Source organism: Diabrotica undecimpunctata, chromosome 2 (assembly GCF_040954645.1).
Source record: "Diabrotica undecimpunctata isolate CICGRU chromosome 2, icDiaUnde3, whole genome shotgun sequence".
Taxonomy (NCBI): domain Eukaryota; kingdom Metazoa; phylum Arthropoda; class Insecta; order Coleoptera; family Chrysomelidae; genus Diabrotica; species Diabrotica undecimpunctata.
Window position 1 is genome coordinate 145,417,225 of NC_092804.1, and position 21,632 is coordinate 145,438,856.

The window sequence follows — 21,632 nt, forward strand, 5'->3', positions numbered from 1 at the left end:
ATTATTCTTTTGTACTTTTACCCTTGTCTGTTTCATTTAAACCCTAGTGTCAGTATTATATATATTTAAAATAATTTATCTAATCTCCTGGAAACGATTTCTTGTTTCTCCTATAAAATTTAAGTTTTATGAATTACTATGTTTCATAAATAACTGATTCATGTGAAGTAATGATAAACTATTTAATTTATGTTGACTTAATGTGGATCTTAATTTTTTTTTTATTCTGACCTTACTGAAAATAATCTTTCACAGCTTGCATTGCTTATTGGAATGTTGCAATACTATTGTTTTCCTGAATAAATGACCACATAGAAACATGCTAAATATTAATTTCTTTACTAACAAAAGTTTTAAATTGTAATACTTCACTTTTCGGTTCTGCCAAGTTAAAATCTTTTTCATAACATTTTAATTCCTCTAATGAGAGTCACTAACATCACTATCATAAAAAATTGTTTTGAATTTATTGTTAATAGTTTCATATCCCTAAGATCTTTTTTAATGTTGCTAATTAAAGAATCGCATACTTATAACAAAAAAATATTATCTTTGTTAAAATGTTTCAAAATGTTCTTTGTCACTAAATTTTATTTCGTATTTTGGAAATTCATCATGAAATAATATTCTTATGTTCTGCCATTTTTATCATTAGTACATATATGCAAAATCTTTAATTATTTTTGCTTCTTTTTCAAAATCTTTAAAATCATCATCAGTTTGTATAAAATCTATCAATGAATCATATATTACAACTGTTGTATTTAGGGATTCGTCTTTTTGTTGAAGAGACACTTGTTTGAAGCATTTATTCTCTCGAGAATCTTTTTACATATAGGAAATACCATACATACTCAAATGTATCAAGTTTCTTTTGTAAACCGGTAGCTTTAGACATTGTTAATAGTCTTTCATCTTTTATTGACGAAAATGGTGTTCTTTATGATTGTTTTAAAGGATTTCACAGCATCCGAACGATCAGACCACCTGGTGTCACAAATAGGTGTAATACTCCTACAAAATTTTTGTAAGGCATTTCACCTATTAGTAGAACTTGATAAAACGATCGTTACTGAACGATAATGAAAAAAGTAGTCATTTCCATGCAAATTTAATGAATGATTTGCGCATGGTATAAAATAGGCAGAACAAATCAGTGGCGCACCCAGAATTTGTTTGAGGGGGGGGGGTTTAAAATTTTTATGCTACCCCCATTTTGAGTCCCTAAAATTTGGGTTTTAGTTTAAAGTACTAAAGATAGCAGTGCCAAAGATTCAGCTATCTATTATCCTGTTGACTGTCGCACGTACCGTACTCCGAAAGTGGGGTGGCCGCTGTAAGGCTGACGACATTTTTAGAACACTCTTTTCTTTTATCTGTTGTTCTGAAGCTATTTGTTTTTGTGTTATTTTAAAGTAATTACTATTTTAATGAGAATAAGCCACAATTGAAGATTAAAATAAGTTTATTGACGTTTGAGATTAATGTACTTTGTTACTTGTAAATACAACACATTTTGGAGACGGCTATCGCCGTATTCCCGATCTCCTCCGCCAATCATCCCGGTCCAAGGCATGCTCCTCAACCTTTCGATTCCATCGCTCTTCTAATTCCTTCATTCCATGAGCGTCGAAGTCTACCTCTTTTTCTTCTTTCAGAGGGATTCCATTTGTGAAGTTTTTGGGGCCAGCGTTCGTCAGGCATTCTCAACAGGTGTCCAAACCATTTTGAACCTCTTTTTTCTATTCTGTCAATGACCGTTTCTGTAGCATTAATGTTATTTCTTATAGATTCGTTGGTCTTCCTTTCCTGCCGTGATGTTCCAGCACTTCTTCTCAAATAATCCATTTCAACTACCAACAATCTTCTCTCCAGGTCTGAATTAATTGTCCATACTTCAAATCCGTAACAAAAAACTGATTCAACCATGGTTTCTTTTTTTCTACAATTTTACGTCCCTGATTAATTCGGTTTTTAATTTCGGTTTCTCCCAAGCCGTTCTTAGCAATGAGTGCACATAAATATTTAAATTTTTCCACTTGTTTGATTTCCACGTCCTCGTCTATCAACACTATCAAACCTTGCATCTAAATTGATAACTAAATATTCTGTTTTCTTTATGCTGACTTGTAACCCCCATTTTACATATTCTCTTTATATACGCTTTATCATAAATTCTAGATCATAAGAATCTTGAGCTATAGGACGACTGGGTCATCCGCAAAGTTCAGCGAAAACAGTACGTCATTTCTTATGGGGATTCCCATTTCCTGGCAGTGGTTTTTATAATTTTGGAGGGCTGCCTCAATATTTAAATTAAACAGTAAGGGTGACATACTGCATTCTTGTTTTAGTCCTTTAGTTATTTTTACTGGCTCTGATAGTCTATTTTCGATTTTTAGGTAAGTAGTGTTATCCCTGTATACTTCTATGCCACTCGTCTTGGCATCTTTCCATTTCTTCTTTTTTTTATAGCTGTTGTCAAATACTCTCCTCTCTCATAGAGATGTCTCTTTTCTACTGCTAACACATGCAGAGGAACACAAACCGTGATAGTCCACAAGGCCGCCGCAGATACAGTCCTGTAGGCGATGCTACTGCTACTGCTACTGCTACTGCTACTGCTACTGTAGACGCATGTTCTGTCTACTTTTGTCATAAGCCTAATATTAGGTATCTATATCTAAATATAATGAAAAATATTATTAATTATTGTGTATTAATTATTGTGTATTTATACAATAATTATTGTGTTCTACATATTTAAAGTGGTAATTTATTTATTCAATTAGCGTTTTGGATTTTTTGTATTGCGTGTGAAAGACAAGTTACATTTTCCTACTATTCTTTATATATTTTTTACATTATATGTCCTGAGGGGGGGGTTTAACCCCCAAAACCCCTCCCCCTGGGTGCACCACAGGAACAAATATGTTCTTTTATTCTGTATTGGAATCCCTTATATTCCCCTGACATATTAAAGGCATTATGATAGCAGTGTCCCCGACAGTTAGTGATGTCTAAATCTAAATTATTTAAAAATTAAATAAATAAATTAAAGATAAATCAGGTGTTGAATCAATAATCAGGGAGTAAAATTTGGTTTCCTTTATTTCGTTCACTATTGTGAGTTGTAAATCTTTCGATATAATAGAAATAAATTAATCACATATTTTAGAGGACAAATCGTTTTTAGTAACGGTGTCGCAGCTTGCATATTTTGTCATGTGTTCTCGCAAAAATGGATTGAATTCCGATAAATATTCCAAAAAACCTGTATAATTACCATTATCTACAATTTCACTAAAGAACACTTCATTTTTACAAAGAAACGTTAGTACGCAGAATGTAATTTGATTGTGAATACCACAACTCATAGGAAACTCCAATGGAGATCTCCAATTATCAGAAGAAGAAAAACAAGAAATTTGGGAGGAATACATTAAGTTTTTCTGATAAAAAGGATAGGAAATAAATTAATCATTTCAACAACATTCAAAACAACAAACACATTAAGATCTATTTTCTCTAAAACCAAACCTAACAATGAACAAGAAAAGACAAAGAATTGTATTTATAAAATACCTTGTGAATGCGATCAGTTTTATTTAGGTGAAACATCAAGGCCATTAAATGTTAGAATAAGTGAACATCAATCCTATATTAAAAATAGAGAATTTGATAGATCTCAAATATGTAAACTGCGTGTTTACATATTGGAATAATGAACATAGGGTTCAATGGAATTAGAAACGGCTTTAATTATGTTAAATGAGACCTATTGTGTATAGAGGATACATAATTTAGGTTTTTTTAAATAACAGACATATGAAATCAGAATTTGGTGTTTATTAAAAGTAAACTAAATGTACGACCAAATACTTACTAGGTCGAGATAGTATTATGAGGTTTTTTTTCACGGTTTTTCCCTTACAATTTACTATGGAATCACTAAAAGGAGAATTGTACTGTCATCATGGCACGTGTTTGCCTTTTTAATGACAAATTACATGCTATGATTTTTTCTGACGCATATTCTTAAGTTAAAGTTAATTTCATGTAATCGAATGAACTAAAGTCGTCCCAGGAACGCAACTCAACAATATTGGCAATATCATTTTAAAGTCGTCTGCTTTCAAATGTATAATGTATGTCTGAATTGTCAATATAATTCAGATAGTCAGATGAGTCAGATATCATTTAATTATACGAAGAATTTTTCACCAAGTAACAAAAAAACAAAATTTGTTTAATTTACTACTGTTTGTATTTTGAGAACGATTTCCGAAGTGGAAATTAAAACGGCAATAAACGTACTTTAACCTTTAATTGTGGCTTATTCCTTTTTAAATAGTAATTACTTTAAAATGCCACAAGAAACTAGCTTCAGCACAATATTAAGAAACAGTTATTTAAATACGAGTAAATAAAAATTAATTTAAAATAAACAGTTAAAAACTTACGTAATTAAATTTTAAATCAGGATGCATGTAGTCTACTCCTGGAACAAAACAAAATCTTCTATTAGAATACCGTTTAATATATAATCTTTTATAATTTAGTATTATATATTTTAAACAGTTAGAGATATGAAAAAATATAGCAAGAATATAGTACGTCTTAATTACTTTTTTCTATAATTTTGTCAATAAACTGATTCTTGTCAATTAATCTGTATTTATTTTGTTTGTATTTCAGTGGATTGTTTGAAACTCATGTATCACTTTAAAGTGATAACGGTTAATAGTCCAGTCGTAAGAGAGTTGACCTCTAAAAATCATGCGAACAAGCTAAATTTTGCAGAGAAAATTAATTTTGGAACCCCAAAATAGATGCAAAAAAGTTTACCACTTTTATCCCCGAGCTTCCCGGGTAAAAACGAGAAGAAATTGATTTACCAAGAATCTGTACACTGTAGAAAAAAACGTTTCAAATGAAAAATGTAGCTGAGATAATTTTAAACAAAAATGTTTATAAGCATTTTTGTGTAGAATGAACCATTCTCTTAGAAACAACGCTTACAGCGTCCGTCGGTTTTGCATGTCAGTTAAGCGCGCGAAATCAATGCTCAGTAAAATTTGTATCAGCTCGACGGTAACAATTCGATATCTTTTGATACAAACTTCCTATCGGCGAAACTAAAGATGCGTTTTAAAGGCAAAGAGTGCAGTTTTCGTATGCAGTTTTTGTATTTTGCCGCGAATAAACTTAGTTTTTTTAAAGGTGCTAAATAATTTAACGTGGCGAGATTCTTGCCATTTTTTACGATTCTCGTGAGACCAATAAAATTGATCACTTTCATTGACCAGTTGTAGTAAAATTGTCATTTTTTGGGATCAATTTTTAAAGATATCGAATTTTTACCGTTGACGTATCTGACATGGAAAATCGACGGTTGCTTCAAGCGTTGTTTCTAAGAAATCGGTTCATTCTACACAAAAATGCTTATAAACATTTTTGTTTAACATTATCTCATCTACATTTTTTATTTAAAAAAATTTTTTACGGTGTAGATTCTTGGTAAATTAATTTTTTGCTTTTTTAACCCCCTGCGATGGCGGTTTTTGGGGGAAGCCCGGGGGTAAAAGTAGTAAACATTTTTTGTATATTTTTTGGGGTTCCAAAATTAATATGTTTGACATTTTCATCTCTGGCGACTGAAGTATTAAATATTTATTTGTTTCAAAAATTATTTTCATATCTCCGTTCGTTGTTAAAAAAAAAACAAAAAGATATTATGAAATGAAAAAATGAAAAAGATTTGATTTCACGTACAAAGCGTCTATGTATCTGTTGATACGTATTTCGACTTAATAAGTCTCATCAGAACAGTTATTTATAGCCGTTCTTAACGTGAAAAATAATCTTCTCTGTCTTATTAGGAAGCAACAATAAAATGGCTTCGCTATGGACGCAACAGCGACATCTGATAGAAAAATCGGTAAGATAGTTTCGAAACAAATTCAGATTTCTGCTTTAATCTGGAGCCTTCTAAAAATTGCAAGGCATAGCCAGACGTTGATAAAAATGTTAATAGAGAGATATTACTGCTTTAAAAGGAATTATTGGTATTGTAAATTTATTTATACACTTAATTTTTAATATGTAAAATACGACACATTACATTTTTTTGCATTAGGTGTAATACAATATAAACATTTCACTACAAATGGGCAATAGGACTGAAATTATGTTTGACATATATGTTAGGTATTATATTTAGAAAAAGAAAACTCTCTTCTAAAGCTAATATCAGTTCATATCAAGTTCTAATTTATTTAATAAATATTTTTTTTCAAAATAACACAAGTTTTGAAATTTCTAGATTTTCCCATTTTCACACAATGCATTCAATTATTGGAAGCTCTCGTGCGTTTAAACTTTTCGAATAGGCTATTCTGTATTTTCTTATCGTGCGTTACAGTATTCGCCCATATCCCACTGGGGAATAGTTGTTTATTCGGAAACATATTGAAAATGTGCAGATACGATAGGAAAGCAAAATTCGTTTCAGCTATGGATATTTGTATAGGAAATAACTCAAGTAGAAGTAACTTTTATATCTCCAATACTTTTCAAGATCATTATTAAATATTTTCTTAACCTAACATTTTCATTCTAATATAAGTATCTAAAAATTTTATTCATAAAAACAACTTCGTAAAATATTCGATACAAATTTCTACTTTTAATCAAAGTGATTATATAAATGGCAAGGGCTAAATTCAATACGCTTTTGCCGGATTTGAACTGACTTGTTCTAGCTACCTTATTCAGCATCCTTTATTATAGGACCACACGTGACGAGGTTAATCATCAACTTTACGGCAGCTTAAGACTTCATTCAATAACTAGATTGTTAAGATAAATATCAAATATGGATCCAGATGAATTCAAACAGTTTATGATGGTAAACCAGACCATTTTAGATTAACTGCAGAAAAGTTTGGCAAGCAGTTCAAATTCTAATAATTGTAATTTTAATTTATGAGATGTCATTCTGCTTCTCAGCACAGGCAGTTCAAAGTTTTTCTTTTTGACTTACTTCAATACAACAATCTTCGTTGACTAAGTAAATGTCAAGTGATTGAACGGTTTTGGCAAATAAATAAAGAAATATCTACCTTCTTAGAAAACTTTAAACCCAAGGAGCAATAAAATATTTGTAGACTGTGTATGTGGCTTTCCTGAAAAACATTTTGCAACACTTAAATGTGCTTAATACGTACTACAAGGTAATAAGAAATTAATATGTGATCTGATACAAAGTGTATCCTCGTTCGTGTAGGAAAATTGAGTAATGTTGTGAATTTGTTCCTCATTTCAAAGCTCTTTCTTCAAATGGAGATTATAGACATATAGGAAGATATTTTGTTGCAAATTCATAAAACTGCACCCACCCAAGAATTTTGGAGTAAACATGTTCCATAAAAAAAGGAAAACTACAAGAAATTGGTCATTTACCTTGCGACTGTGTTTGGCTCTACATTTCTCGCATCACGAAGTTTCGCCAATTTTTTTTTCCTGGACCTTCTCAAACCTATTTTAAAATATGTCTGGACCTTGCCCAAAAATACTTGCAGACCCCTGCTATAGACAGTCATAAAATGCTTCAAGCAATGTCTGACGGCCACATCGACTACCGATATATTGCATTGGTTAAAAATATCTACGAAACGGGTATAGCTTGCGTCCGACTTCATGAAGATACCAAAAAGTTCCAAAGAGAACATGGAATTGGACAGGTTGATACTATCTTCCCGACATTGTTTGCAACTGTACTCGAATAATTGTTCAAGCGAATGGTACGAGAGGATAATATGGGAATTAATATAAATGGAGAGGATCTAAACCACCTTAGATTTGCCAATGATATCGTTATAATATCTGATAGAGTTTTTAAAAAGCTACAAAAATGCTGGAAATGCTCTACGGCGACGTATTAGAAATTGGTCTTAAAATTTAACACCTTAAAGAAAAAATATATAACCAACCTTGTAGTCAGCGATAAAATTCGGATTGAAAGCCATAGCATCGACAAAGTACTAGCTTACAAATATCTATAACATAAAATTTGCTTTAGCCGAGATAATTCTAGTAAACAACTGAAAGACAAAGAAGCATATGTCTCACATGTGCTGTTTTTGGCAGATTGAACAACATTTTTAAATTTAATATTCCAGTTTGTTTAAAAATAAAGTTATAACCAATATGTTTTAGCAGTCCTTACATATTTTGCAAAAACACTAACTCTGACAAAAGGAATAATAAATAAAATAAGAGTTATACAACACGCTATGGAAATATCAATGTTAGGATTACTATTTGAGATAAAGTACCAAAGCTAGAAATAAGGAGAAGAACAGGAGTCATGGATGTAGTTGAAAAAATAGCCTTGGCTAAATAGGCTTGAGACAGACGTGTTGCCAGAGTGACGGATGATAGATGGACCACAAAAATCCTGGAATGGCGACCATTGCAAGGGCAATGGAAGACAAGAGGCATATTTAAACAGAGGACGACCATCGACTAGGATGGATGGACGGATGATATAAAGCGAATCACCAAAAATTGGATGCAAGAATTTCAAGATAGAAATAGGTGTAAAATTTTACGGGAGGCCTACGTTCAGCGGTGGACAAATATAGGCTAGTTGATAATACTGTAAGAGATGGAGTTGACAAATGACAGATATGTTTCAATAAGAATAAAAATCAGTGTGTTTTAGTCTCTTTCAGCATTTTCACAAAATCAAATAAATATTGTCGAATATGAGGGTGAACTCTTTAAGTGTCCAACCCTTTATAAGCCAATATAGTCTTCATTTTAGTGATATTTCTTAGTAGTGCTTCTTTTTTACTTAATACCTTTTTCAATGACTTATTTAACAAATTTGGTGATATTGTTTTTCCGTTTTTAACTCCCCATTTTACTTGATCTCGTTCTTCCGTATACTGTTATTCTATATAAGTTGAAGATATTGTCAATTTGACAAGTTTTTAAAATATTTATAAGCTCCTATTGTCCTACAAAATCGAGTGCATTTTCTAAAACTCCTTATATTATAAATACCATATAATATCTATTAACAGAGAGTGTAGGAACGTGAATCTACAAACAGTGTGTGTATTTATTGGTTTCAAGTCAATTCTTTTCTCCATCACTTGAGTTAGAGAAAACGTGGTGTTCTGTTATTTTATCTGCTTAAATTGCTACTTATTCTTATGTCGTATTTTCTTATTCTTCTTCTTCCTGTTTATAAGAAATTCTGCTTGTTTATTGGCGGATAAATAACTCTATGGAAAGTTGTCACTCCAACTTTTGCGCGATCGTCCGATATTTCTTTTGCCGATTGGTGACTTATCTCTTGACGACACGGGTCATCCATTCTGCTTATGTGGTTATTCCATTTTTTTTTCTATTTTGTATTCATTAATTTATACACTGTACGTTATATTTTCTTCTAATATCTTCAATTCTCTTTCGATGTCTCAGCGTCTATCTTGTAATTCTTCTTACTACTCTCATCTCTGCCGTTTGCAGTAGCCTTTGCGTTGTGGCTGTGTCGGGTCTTGTTTCTGAGGCATATGTCATTATTGGTCTTACACTGGCTTTATAAATTATTGACTTTATGTGGATCGAGTAGCTTGACAGAACTGTTGCCAGTCCCAAGCCCGGATAAAGGAGGAGGGTGTCTGCAGTCAGGTTAGCACCCTACTGATAGACTTTAAATCCATACAGCTCATAGAAACAGGATTATGCCTCGGAACAGGAATGGTGATATGCCGTATTTTCTTGGAGTTATTATTTAATTGAGTTTTTACGTATAATTAGTCCGTACATCTTACTGTGGAACTTTTTAACTTCTATTTCTCCATATTTTTTTTTATAATATATCATAAGTTTTACATTCTTGTGGTACATATTTAAAAAAATTTCGGGAAATATCGTGGTCTCTTTTAGGTTTTCTCTTTTTGTTGATAATTTCGTCTGGTTTTATTCATATATAAGAAATTATTTCACTCGGACGTCTGGTCTGTTAAGATCTTTATTATCTTAAAATACTGCTCCTTTTTTACAACGAAATTTTAAAACATTCTTTGCATTATATTGGTTTTTTGATGGTATTTTATAATTTAGGCTCTTTATAATTCTCCAGTTTTTTTGAACTTTTAAATGCGCCTAAGTAGATATTATCTTTAATCTTATTTTCTTGATGAGAATGGATTCTGTATTTTCCTCCTCAGTCCTAATTCCTTAGGGATGTGGTGATATCGTTTTTTTTACAATTCTCTTCCATCCTTCTCTGTCCTGTCCACTTCGTGTAACCCTCGATAAATCAGTATTTTTTATTGATATATCCAATTACTTGAAGATCTTCCCCTAGGTCTGCTTCCTTCATCTCTGCCATCAGTTATCAGTTTCTCCATCGTACCTCTTCTTCTAGCAATGTTTCAAAAATACTGCATATATCTCTGGTATATTTGTGTAATCCTTGTCGCTTAGTGGCTCCACGGTGGAACTGAATAATCGACTACACTGACTATTGATATTTGCTCCCAAATATTTTATGGAATTTACCTGTTCTATTATTTGACCCTTGGCATACACATGTACGTTTATTTGTGTCTTTAAAAATACTAAAGTTTTAATTTTGGAAACGTTTAGATGTAAACCTAACATTTCGCTGTGGTGAACTACCGCATTTATTATATTTTGTAGTTATTGTGCGTTGCTTGCTATTATGACGATATCATGAGCATATCCGATGTTGTAAATGCTGATTCCGTTAATCTTAATTCCGCCTTGGACCTCGTCTAATGCTTCTCTGAATACAAATTAAACAGTAGTGGTAATAAGACGCAACCCTTTCTCACTCCTCGTCGGATTTGTATATCTTCGAATGTTGTGTGCTCTATTTCAATTGTTGCCGTTTGGTGCCAGTATAGTTCTGAGATAATTCGCAAGTCTTGTTCGTCAACTCCAGTTGTTCTCAGAATTTCGATCATCTTTTGATGGTTAACGCAGTAAAATGATTTTCGATAGTCAATAAAACATGCATACACATCTACATGATGTCTCTGCATTGTTGCGTTAACACATTTAAAGCAAAAAGAGCCTCTCGTGTTCCCAATCCGTTCCGAATTAAGTGTCACTCATCTGGAACCCACACTTCTTGTAAATTCGTGTATGGATAATTCTGAGAAAAGTTTTAAGGACATGAGATATCAAGCTTAATACATATTCGAAAATCATCGCATTGTGAGGAATTCGATTTTTCTGGTAATGCTAAGAATGTTGATTTTAGCCAGTCTGTTGGTATTTTACCTGTTTCATATATCTTATTGAATAGTGCTGTTATTAAGTCTAGGTTTTTACTTTCGTTATCTGAAATTAGTTTTAGTATTTTGACATTGATATTGTCTGGACCGGTGGCTTTTCCATCTTTCTGCGTGGAGATTTTACTGCGTGGATCACTTCTTCTTTGGTTATTGCTGGGCCTTTTTCATTTATTCGACTATCTGTGGATGGTGGAGAGCAAGGTCTATCGTCGTCAAAAAGAGTTTGTATGTATTCTTTCCATCTCCCTAGTTTGTCTGTTTTACCCATAATTATTTCGTTATTATTATTTTTTAATACTGTTGTTTGTCTCTTTTTGTGTCTGCCTGTCATTTCTTTTACTTTTTTATGAATATTAAAGGTGTCGTATTGTTCCTGAAGTTGTTCGATTTCTAGGCATATTGTTGACATCCAGTTTTCTTTCGCCGCCCTGCACTTTTTTCTAACGATTTTGTTGATTCCCTTGTATTCTATTGGGCTAACCGACCCAAATAATGCCCCTGAACTTAGTCCTTTCTCAAAAAATGTTTTATCAAATGTTCCTGCTACTTTAGAGACTTCTGTTGATTTTCTCTAGAGACTTCCTCTTTATTTGTTTAGTAAGAACCTATTAAATACACTTTTTTCCAAACTAATTTATACTTGGTCCAACAACATAACAAAAACAACACTTCCACAACAGTTAAAGAAATAAAGTGTTTTTGGAAATAAACCTTTTGATGAGAGTGAAAAAGTTGACAGTGATACAGATTTCTAGTCTGCCAATTTTGTTCTCAAGGATCAGTTTATTTTTTCATGTATGTTGCGTGACAGATTTGGATGGTTGCTTACTTATCTTTACATAAATGATAATTCACTAGAACTTAAGAAAGGTAAAGACGATTATGATAAACTCTACAAAGTGAAACCATTGATAGAGGGACTTTCAACCACTTACAAAAGTTCATTTTATCCCAGCAGGCAACAATCAATAGACGAATCGGTTGGAGGTTCAAGGAAAGAAGTAGTTTACGCCAATACATGCCGATGAAGCCCATAAAAAATAGGTTTTAAGGTATGGATATGTTTTACAATTCCAAATAAGCACCGGAAAAGTAAAAGATGTAAGGGAGCAACACCTCGGGGTAAGAGTACCTAATAAAAGATCTTACAAAAGATTTAGTTAGTAAAAATTATAAAGTTTATTTCGATAACTTAATTCTGTTGCATTACAATGCGACTTGCTAAAAGACAAGATCTACGTATGTGGAATAGCTAAAAAAGATAGAAAAAGTTTTCCAAATGAACTTAACTTAATGACTCAAACTGGAAAATAAGTAAATATTGTGTGATAGCTCTGCAATGGATGAATAAAAAACCCATTCATTTTCTTAGCAATTTTTAAAAACCTGAAGAAAATTTCACTGTAAACAAATAATAAAAGCTTTACAACAAATATATGGGCTTTGTAGGTAAGTCTGATATATTAGTATCTTGCTACAGATTTGATAGAAAATTTAAAAAGTGCTGATATAGAATTGTTTTCCATTTTGTTGACATAACATTACTAAACTCATAATGTCTTTTAAAGGAGTTAAACTTGCTGTGACCACCGGTTTGATTGGAACAGACCCCCAAATACCTAAATTTGAAAAAAGAACCATACATAAACTAAACACCAGTAAGAGGTTCAAAAAACAAGTTAAGTGAACTGACAAAAGCAGCCCATATATCTCAGTATGAAGCCAAAGTACGTTGTACATACTGCGGTACCAAGACAATTCCTAATCGTACAAGAATTCACTGTACTGTATGTGATGTAGGTTTATGCCTACCTGAAACGAAAAATTGTTAAAAAAAACATACAGAAGTTAAAACACTTCACAATTGTATTTAAGTATATAAAAACATATAGTTAAAACTTTTACAAGTGTCGTCAAAATTTATACAGTAGCATAACGTTTTCGATTTAATCAGATCATCCTCAGTGCCTTATGTAGTTGAAGCTACCAATGAATTTGTGGCTATGACATCCATATATGGGTTTACATCTTTTCAAAATTAAATTATATGGTGACTCTAGGTCGATGACATTGGATAAAATTTAATACTTGAGGAGCTACATGTCTCCCTGCTCGGTTTTTAACACGTGGTTCTTGTCAGTTAAAACAACACAGACCAACTGGCTGAGATGACAGGAATATCGTTTTTAAACGATGGTATACAGCCAACTACTGGGATTTTCCCATTATTTTTTTAAAAATTGTTTCATTCCATTTCACGCTAAATAATTTTTTTGTTGTGGCGTAGTGGTTCCACATAGTATCACCTTTCTTTGTAATAATCTAATAAAAAAAGTCCGTCCACAAAGGATAAAGTAATCTAATATTTACTTTGAGTTGTTCTAGTACCGATACATTTGTTCGATGTTCAAGCCAGGATATTCTTAACAAACAGCCATCATATACTCGTATTTTAAAAGCCTCTATTTTATGTTATCTCCTTTTGTTAGGTCCAAGTTTGTAATATATATGTGAGTGGCTATGTGAAAAATTAGTGCTCATAGCAGCCTTAATTTTGTGTACACTGTTATGGTCGAGTTTTTCCAAATTATTACCAGTCTCGTTATAGGTTCTTGCAATAGTAAGCCTTCTACCTATCTTTTTGTCGCATTGTCTTTCGTTTGTTATAAGAGACCCCAGGTATATGAAACTATTTACTACTTCGAAGCCCCTATTTCTTTAATGAAGATTGTTCTGTGCTCTGTCTACCATCATGATTTTTATCTTAGTCATATTTAGCTGTTGTCCATACAATTTTCTTTTCTTCTCCAGACGTCTTATTATGTTCTTCATTTCTTCATGTTTTAAACCGATTTTAAGGTTTTATCTGCATATCTCGGTAACTAATTTTTTGTCCTCCAACCGATAATACTCCCTTCTCCCATGCGTCTAGTACCTTTTGCATAATGTATTTAAGGTACTAAACATAATTTAGGCTATTGTTCTAAAATTATGGAAATGTGTGTTGTCTATTTTTACTGTGCACTTACTACTTTCGTATCGACGTCGTATCAGCTGAATTAAGTGGTGGATTCGATCAAAGATACTACCTATGTATACAGTTCTAACTATACATTAATTCATACATTATATAATTCAGATATTAAAAATAATGTATGAGTATTTATGACAAGAAATATACTATATTGCAATACACATAATTCAATTTTTAAATCTAACATACATTTTTTAAGATGTAAAAAGGAAAATATGATCGTTAGGCCATTTCATATAGAACAAAGATATAAATCCTTGCGAGATGGTTATTTTATATAAAAAGGGTAAACGTGTAGCGAATAAAATGTATATTTTCTTCCAAATATTTGCTTTTTTAGAGGGTTGTCGACAACGATATATTTGATAATGGAAAAAACTGGAATCCGGGGAATTCAGTCTTATTTGTATATATGAATACACTTCCGAGAATTTTATTACCTTTATATATATATGTATATATATATATATATATATATATATATATATATATATATATATATATATATAAAAGAAATACTGGTTATCAGTGACTGTAGATATAAACAAACAACACAGTTTATTAGGGCTGCAGTTAGAAAGTTTGGCCCTGATGTTACAGAAACACTCTTTTGACTTTTGGTCTAGCTTTCGGAATTGTTTTATTCCTTTTTCAAGTTGTGTAATTAGAAGAATGTGTAAATATTTACAATATATAACAAATTGTCAGTGCAACTTACTAGTCGTTGAGATTATTATATTCTATATAACATATATAGAAATTCTTTAATGTCATTGTCCCATTGTCAAGATAGCAATATATAACAGCCTTGAATAAAACCGAAGGTAAAAATTAGCATTGGTAAGTTGTGAGAGCACGAAATTAACAATTACAAGAAAATAATATATATATATATATATATATATATATATATATATATATATATATATATATATATATATATAATAAGGTCTCGTTTTATGCGGTGGATACCTTCCACAGAAAATCGCATAAAAAAGACATAACTTGCCTTGAAACATTATTGAAACGTTCCGTATCCTTCTTAAATGACAGAAAACCAAGGGAAATACAAAAAAGTTTGCAGAAACTAAAAGAAATAGGCTGCACGATAAATTACTTCGAATATCTGAAAGAAATTCATACAAAAGCTTAAAAAAACTTGCATTCAAAACTTAATTAATTTTATTTTATGGGAAAGTAATAGGTACATATAGTTTTACATTTACATTTTTAATCATTGTCGCTATCTGTAATGGTTTGAACTTTATTCTCGTTCTGTGTAGCTGTTCCTTTTCTGACAATGTAATTTTTTGCTAGGGCACAAGAGGGTTTGGAAATCCCAATGTAACTTTTCTGAGAAATTAGATGAACTTGAAGATAGCGGCTAGTTTGGCCAATGTAGCAGGAGTTACACTCTGAACAGCGTATGTGATAGACAACATTAGTATCTTCTAAGGGGGTCAATGGAGTTTTGGTCTTCGAAAACAACTTTCCTACAATTCTGATGTTTTTTGGGGCTATTGTAACGGGTAAGTTTCTGAAGATTTTCGTAAGTTTGTTAGTGTTTTGTGGGAAATACGGGAGAAAAGCATATTTTGTGGATCGTTTTGGGGTAGACGAAGAATTATTCAACTGTATGTTATAAAAATAGACGCTAATTTTTCGCCATTGGGGGCTTCTGAAATAGATTGCCCGTAACATTTAGAAATTAGATATTTATTAATGATAGTGATGAAATACGAGTTACCAATGAGAATGGATTTAAGAAGATTTAGTTCATCTTTGTACAGCGAACGTGTCAACGTATGTACTCTAACACTAAGGGCTTGTACTAGGTTATGTTTATACCTGGTTGGGTGTCCAGAGTTGTAATTTAAGAAATGGTTGCAAGCCATTTCTTTTCTATACCACGTCTATACCACGTGGTGCCCAGTGTGTTATCCTGGAATGGTATTCTTCCTCTCCAATTCACATGTAAATTGTAGGTGAGAATCAAAGCTATTTAAAATTAATAAGGTGTTTAAAATCTTATCAGGTGTTGTTGGTAGGATCAGCTCGTCGACATAACGCTTTACAAAGGGAACCCGGAAATCTAACTTTCTGATACTCTCATTGATAAGGTCGCTAAGTATAAAATTGACTAAAATGGGGGAGATCGACGTCATCCCATCTACGAGATCAATCAAAATTTTTTCAATTTTGCACAATTGAAATAACACAAAAAGGACTGTACACTGGACTCCACAAAAAACACATTAAACAATTTTTGGTTATGGTACAAGTGTCAGAACCCGACCATTTATTGTAGTGGAAGCAACAGATAAAATGAGCAAAATTAAATGACAGAATTTTAAATGATTTTTAAAGATGCCATTTGACATTATATGTCATTAGAAAATTAAGATTCTTAAAGTTATCGAAAAATTGCTGAATTAAAATTCATAATGAAACAAGACATGTAAAGAAAACTCTCCAAAATTTCGTTTTTTTAATCTTGGTTTCTATAGCATCATATAGAATAATATGTTGAAAATTGACTGAAGGTAAAGTTCAATCGACAAGTTATCCCTAAAACAAATTATTTAAATATAAAGAAGAAACTAGATTCTAATGTTTCTAAGTAGGACATTTGAGTGTTTTGTAAGTGTGAATTGTAAGAATTTTAAGTAAAAATTCAATGAAGAATAACTTGTCAAATGATTGATTACCAGTCCTCTTCCTCTAAAGTTTCCCATAATAATTTAAAAAGAGGTTTATACTTGCAATTGAGATTGATTTGTGTGTTTAAGCAACAACCAGGGTTCAGTTTTATTTCTTTGGAGATCTCAAGGTCTTCTAAAAGATTGATAAGTCTAAAATTTTTGAAATGAAATGAAAAAGACAGAAAAGATTTGATTTCACGTTCAAAGCGTCTATGTATCTGTTGATACGTATTTCGACTTAATAAGTCTCATCAGAACAGTTATTCATAGCCGTTCTTAACGTGAAAAATAATCTTCTCTGTCTTATTAGGAAGCAACAATAAAATGGCTTCGTTATGGACGCAATAGCGACATCTGATAGAGAAATCGGTAAGATAGTTTCGAAACAAATTCAGATTTCTGCTTTAATCTGGAGCCTTCTAAAAATTGCAAAGCATAGTCAGACGTTGATAAAAATGTTAATAGAGACATGGGGAATCTAAAATTTGCATTCCACGACATGTCTCGTCAACTAAGCAGAAATCCTTAACGAATTTGTTTCTTGTACTCAGACTTATTAAGTCGAAATACGTATCAACAGATACATAGACGCTTTGAACGTGAAATCAAATCTTTTCTGTCTTTTTCATTTTATTCGGATCTACTCTGTATGAGTACAAGAAACAAATTCGTTAAGGATTTCTGCTTAGTTGACGAGACATGTCGTGGAATGCAAATTTTAGATTCCCCATGTCTCTATATCTTTATCAATGTCTGGCTATGCCTTGCAATTTTTAGAAGGCTCCAGATTAAAGCAGAAATCTGAATTTGTTTCGAAACTATCTTACCGATTTTTCTATCAAATGTCGCTATTGCGTCCATAACGAAGCCATTTTATTGTTGCTTCCTAATAAGACAGAGAAGATTATTTTTCACGTTAAGAACGGCTATGAATAACTGTTCTGATGAGACTTATTAAGTGGAAATACGTATCAACAGATACATAGACGCTTTGAACGTGAAATCAAATCTTTTCTTTTTTTTTCATTTTATTCGGATCTACTCTGTATGAGTACAAGAAACAAATTCGTTAAGGATTTTTGCTTAGTTGACGAGACATGTCGTGGAATGCAAATTTTAGATTCCCCATATCTCTATTAACATCTTTATTAACGTCTGGCTATGCCTTGCAATTTTTAGAAGGCTCCAGATTAAAGCAGAAATCTGAATTTGTTTCGAAACTATCTTACCGATTTTTCTAAAATTTTTATTTGGGATGATGTAAAATTTAACTGTTTTTGGTAGGAGTAGAGAAATGAGTATTAAATTTAATGTGATGTCTAAAGTTTGTATATCTGTGTTATTGAGATGTTCTTTGATTCTTTGAGCCAGGGTTCTCATTGTTCTACCCATATAAGTCATGTTACAATACCAAATTGGAAATACCACTTTTGTTTTGTTCATCAATTTGGTTCTTAGTTTTGCTAAAAATGGACAATGTTGTGTTTGGTTTTAAAAGAGATGTTTAAGTTACTGATGTTACTACAAAATACTCTTGGTATTTTTTCTATAAATAATAAATGATAAATGATAAAAAAAAGATAAGGATCTATAAATGGATTAGTGATGAGTTTATTTTCCACATTAAAAGCTTGATTTAGTCTCTTTTTAAGTATTGACCTTCTAATGATCTTATCTATGGTAGAAGAATAAAAACCATTGGTGTTTGCTTTTGTTTAATAATTGTGATTTCTTTATCATAGTTTTCTTGTGACATAGGGATGTTAGGAAATATATGGACATAACACTAAATAGCTGCCATCTTATGTAGAAAAGGATAATTCGACAATGTTGGTATCATATGATCAGTTTGGGTAGGTTTTCTAAAAATTGAAAATTCTAATGAAGAAAAGGTAGATTTCCTTTTAATGGTTAAATCTAAGAAGTTAATAATGTTGTTATTTTCTAACTCTAAGGTAAAATTATTTGCAGGGTGTAAATTATTAACTATTACTATTGGGGATATGGGCGATAGTGGGGTTGGGAGATAGAGGGAATAGGGGAGATTGGAAGAGATATATAATATTGGGCAGTAAGGAAGGAGCCTTCACGAGATCAATAGTGCCACATCAACTACAAAGTAAACACTATTGACGGCGTCCCCTGGAAACCTCTACTAGTAGATAACTAATCCTTTCAACACCGGACCAAACCAAATCAGATGGCAAACATTAAGCCACAACGGTTCTTCTTAGAGCCAACACTGACAGTAGCGAGCATAAATATCGAGGGCATCACTACAGCCATACAAGACATCTTATCAGATTTCTACAAGAACACGAAATGCGAGATCGAAAGTCTCCGATATAAAACTGACGGTGGAGATACTACACAAAAAGCATGGGAGCGCGGTATTTGTAAGAACTAAAACCATAGTCTCATCTATGGGAACAACAAATGTACACAATATAGAGATAATAAACACTGAGATCGGAAAATGCACAATAACCTCGGTATACAAGACTCCTAACCAGCCTTTTATATTTTCACCCCAACTAACTTCCAATCACAACCCAACCATCTTGTACTGGGAGACTTTAACAGTCACAGTTTACTCTAGGGCTATGCAGATTGGACGCAATTGGACACACAGTAGAAGCATTTTCCGAAACGAGTGGCCTCACGTTAATCCATGATCGTAAACTTCCACCATCTTTTTAGAGCAAAGTTTGGAAAAGAGGATATAACCCTGATATCTGTTTTTCAAGTAATAACCTCGGAGACTGATGTACCAAAGTCGTATATGGCCCCATACCAAAAACTCAGCATAGATCAATTGGTATAAATATCTTTCCAATTGTCAGACCACAAACTATTCCATTCAGAAGGAGATTTAACTTCAAAAAGGCCAACTGACAAAAGTATGCAGACATGCTAGATTCTGAGCTGCTACGTCTTTAATTAAAAGTAGAGAACTACGAAAAATTTGTTGAGGTATTCAAAAATGTGTCTAGAAAAGCTATCTCCAGAGTATATAGAAAACAATATGTTCCCGGGATGTCCAGCGAGTCCAAAGAACAAATGAGAACATACGAAACCCTCTATTCTACTGAAATCTTCTATTTCCTGTTAGCCAAGAAACGGTTGACTGCGGAGCAGTACTACTCCAACATCTAAGTCAAGGTAGACAGGAAAAGTGGATTGAGACCCTGGAAAAAATGGACATGACACATAGTAGCAAAATAGCATGGAACCTTGTAAAAAAACTTAGCGGTGCTCCAAAAGAACATAAACCACCTTGCAAGGTTACAGCAAACTAAGTCGCTGCTCAACTCCGAAGAACTGCGAACCAATATAAGGATCCACACATTAGAAGAAGATTGGATTCGGAGACAAACCACCTAGGAACTCCTTTTACACTAAAAGGACTTCGGGATAGTATGAACAGGTTTAAAAATAGAAAAGCTGCAGTTGTGGATGCTATATGCAGTGAACAAATAAAGCATCTAGGCCAAGGAGCAAAACATTTGATCCTGCAACTTTATAACACGTGCTGCAAAGCCTGCGAAATTACAAAATCATTTAAATCTAAAGTAATAGCCTTGTTAAAACCAGGAAAGGATCTAGAAAAACCCAGTAGCTATAGACATATTTCGCTGTTGTGTCACTTTTTCAAATTATACGAGAGACTCATACTCGCTCATACATACTTCATTTATTCCATATTGCTATACGGAGTGGAAACATGGACTCTCGGAGTCACAAGTATGAGACGTCTAGAAGCCTTTCAGATGTGTTTTTTTTTAAGGATTCTGAAGATTTCTTGAACAGAGCACGTGGCCAACAACCAGGTGCTGAGAAGAATGGGAACTGAGAGAGAACTAGTAAATATTGTAAAAACCACAAAAACGAGTTATCTAGGACAAATTTACAGAGGAGAAAAATACAACTTCCTACGACTGATAATGGAAGGAAAAGTGAAAGGAAGAAGAGGTACAGGAAGAAGAAAATGCTCCTGGCTGAAAAATGTAAGAGACTGGACAGGCATGGACACACATTCATTCGATACTAAGAACAGCTCAAGATAGAGAGCTATTTGCTGTAGTTATAGCCAATCTTCCCTAATGAAGAGGGCACCTTAAGAAGAAATTGTATTAATAAACTATATAAACCACGATTATTAAACGAGTGTTGCTGGAAAAACAATAATTTTTGTAAATTTTCAAAAATTTAGTTAAAATTAACTTACCATCGTCCATGATGGCTGTCGTAACATTTTTCCCTGTAATACCTTGTGCCCAAGCTGCTTCTACGTTTAAGTCAAGTTTTGCTTTACCACCATTTTGTCCAGTGTTTTTTAGATACCATTGAAGCGGAAAGTAAGGATCAGTTGGATCCTCATGGGGTTCAATTTTTACCAAATTTTCTACTTTCAGTGGTTTGTATCCTCTTTTTACTCGAATGAATCCTGTTTGCTGCACCGCAGAATGAATCTAAAATTAAACGAAATTAAAATATATCCCTTTAACTTTTAAATATGTAGATGATTTATTTCATTGTTTATTTTTTATTGAA

The 21,632-nt window shown here is 32.5% G+C and overlaps 1 protein-coding gene across 1 annotated transcript in view; it reads right to left on the minus strand.

Annotated features, from left to right (window-relative positions):
• amon (prohormone processing protease amontillado) overlaps positions 1-21,632 on the minus strand; it is a 210,908-nt gene that overhangs the window by 122,514 nt on the left and 66,762 nt on the right. Inside the window, exons 3-4 of the mRNA XM_072523666.1 lie at positions 21,307-21,550; positions 4,464-4,501 (exon numbers count right to left, since the gene is read on the minus strand). Of these exons, the coding sequence (XP_072379767.1) occupies positions 4,464-4,501; positions 21,307-21,550 (282 nt within the window). The remainder of the gene's footprint in view (positions 1-4,463; positions 4,502-21,306; positions 21,551-21,632) is intronic.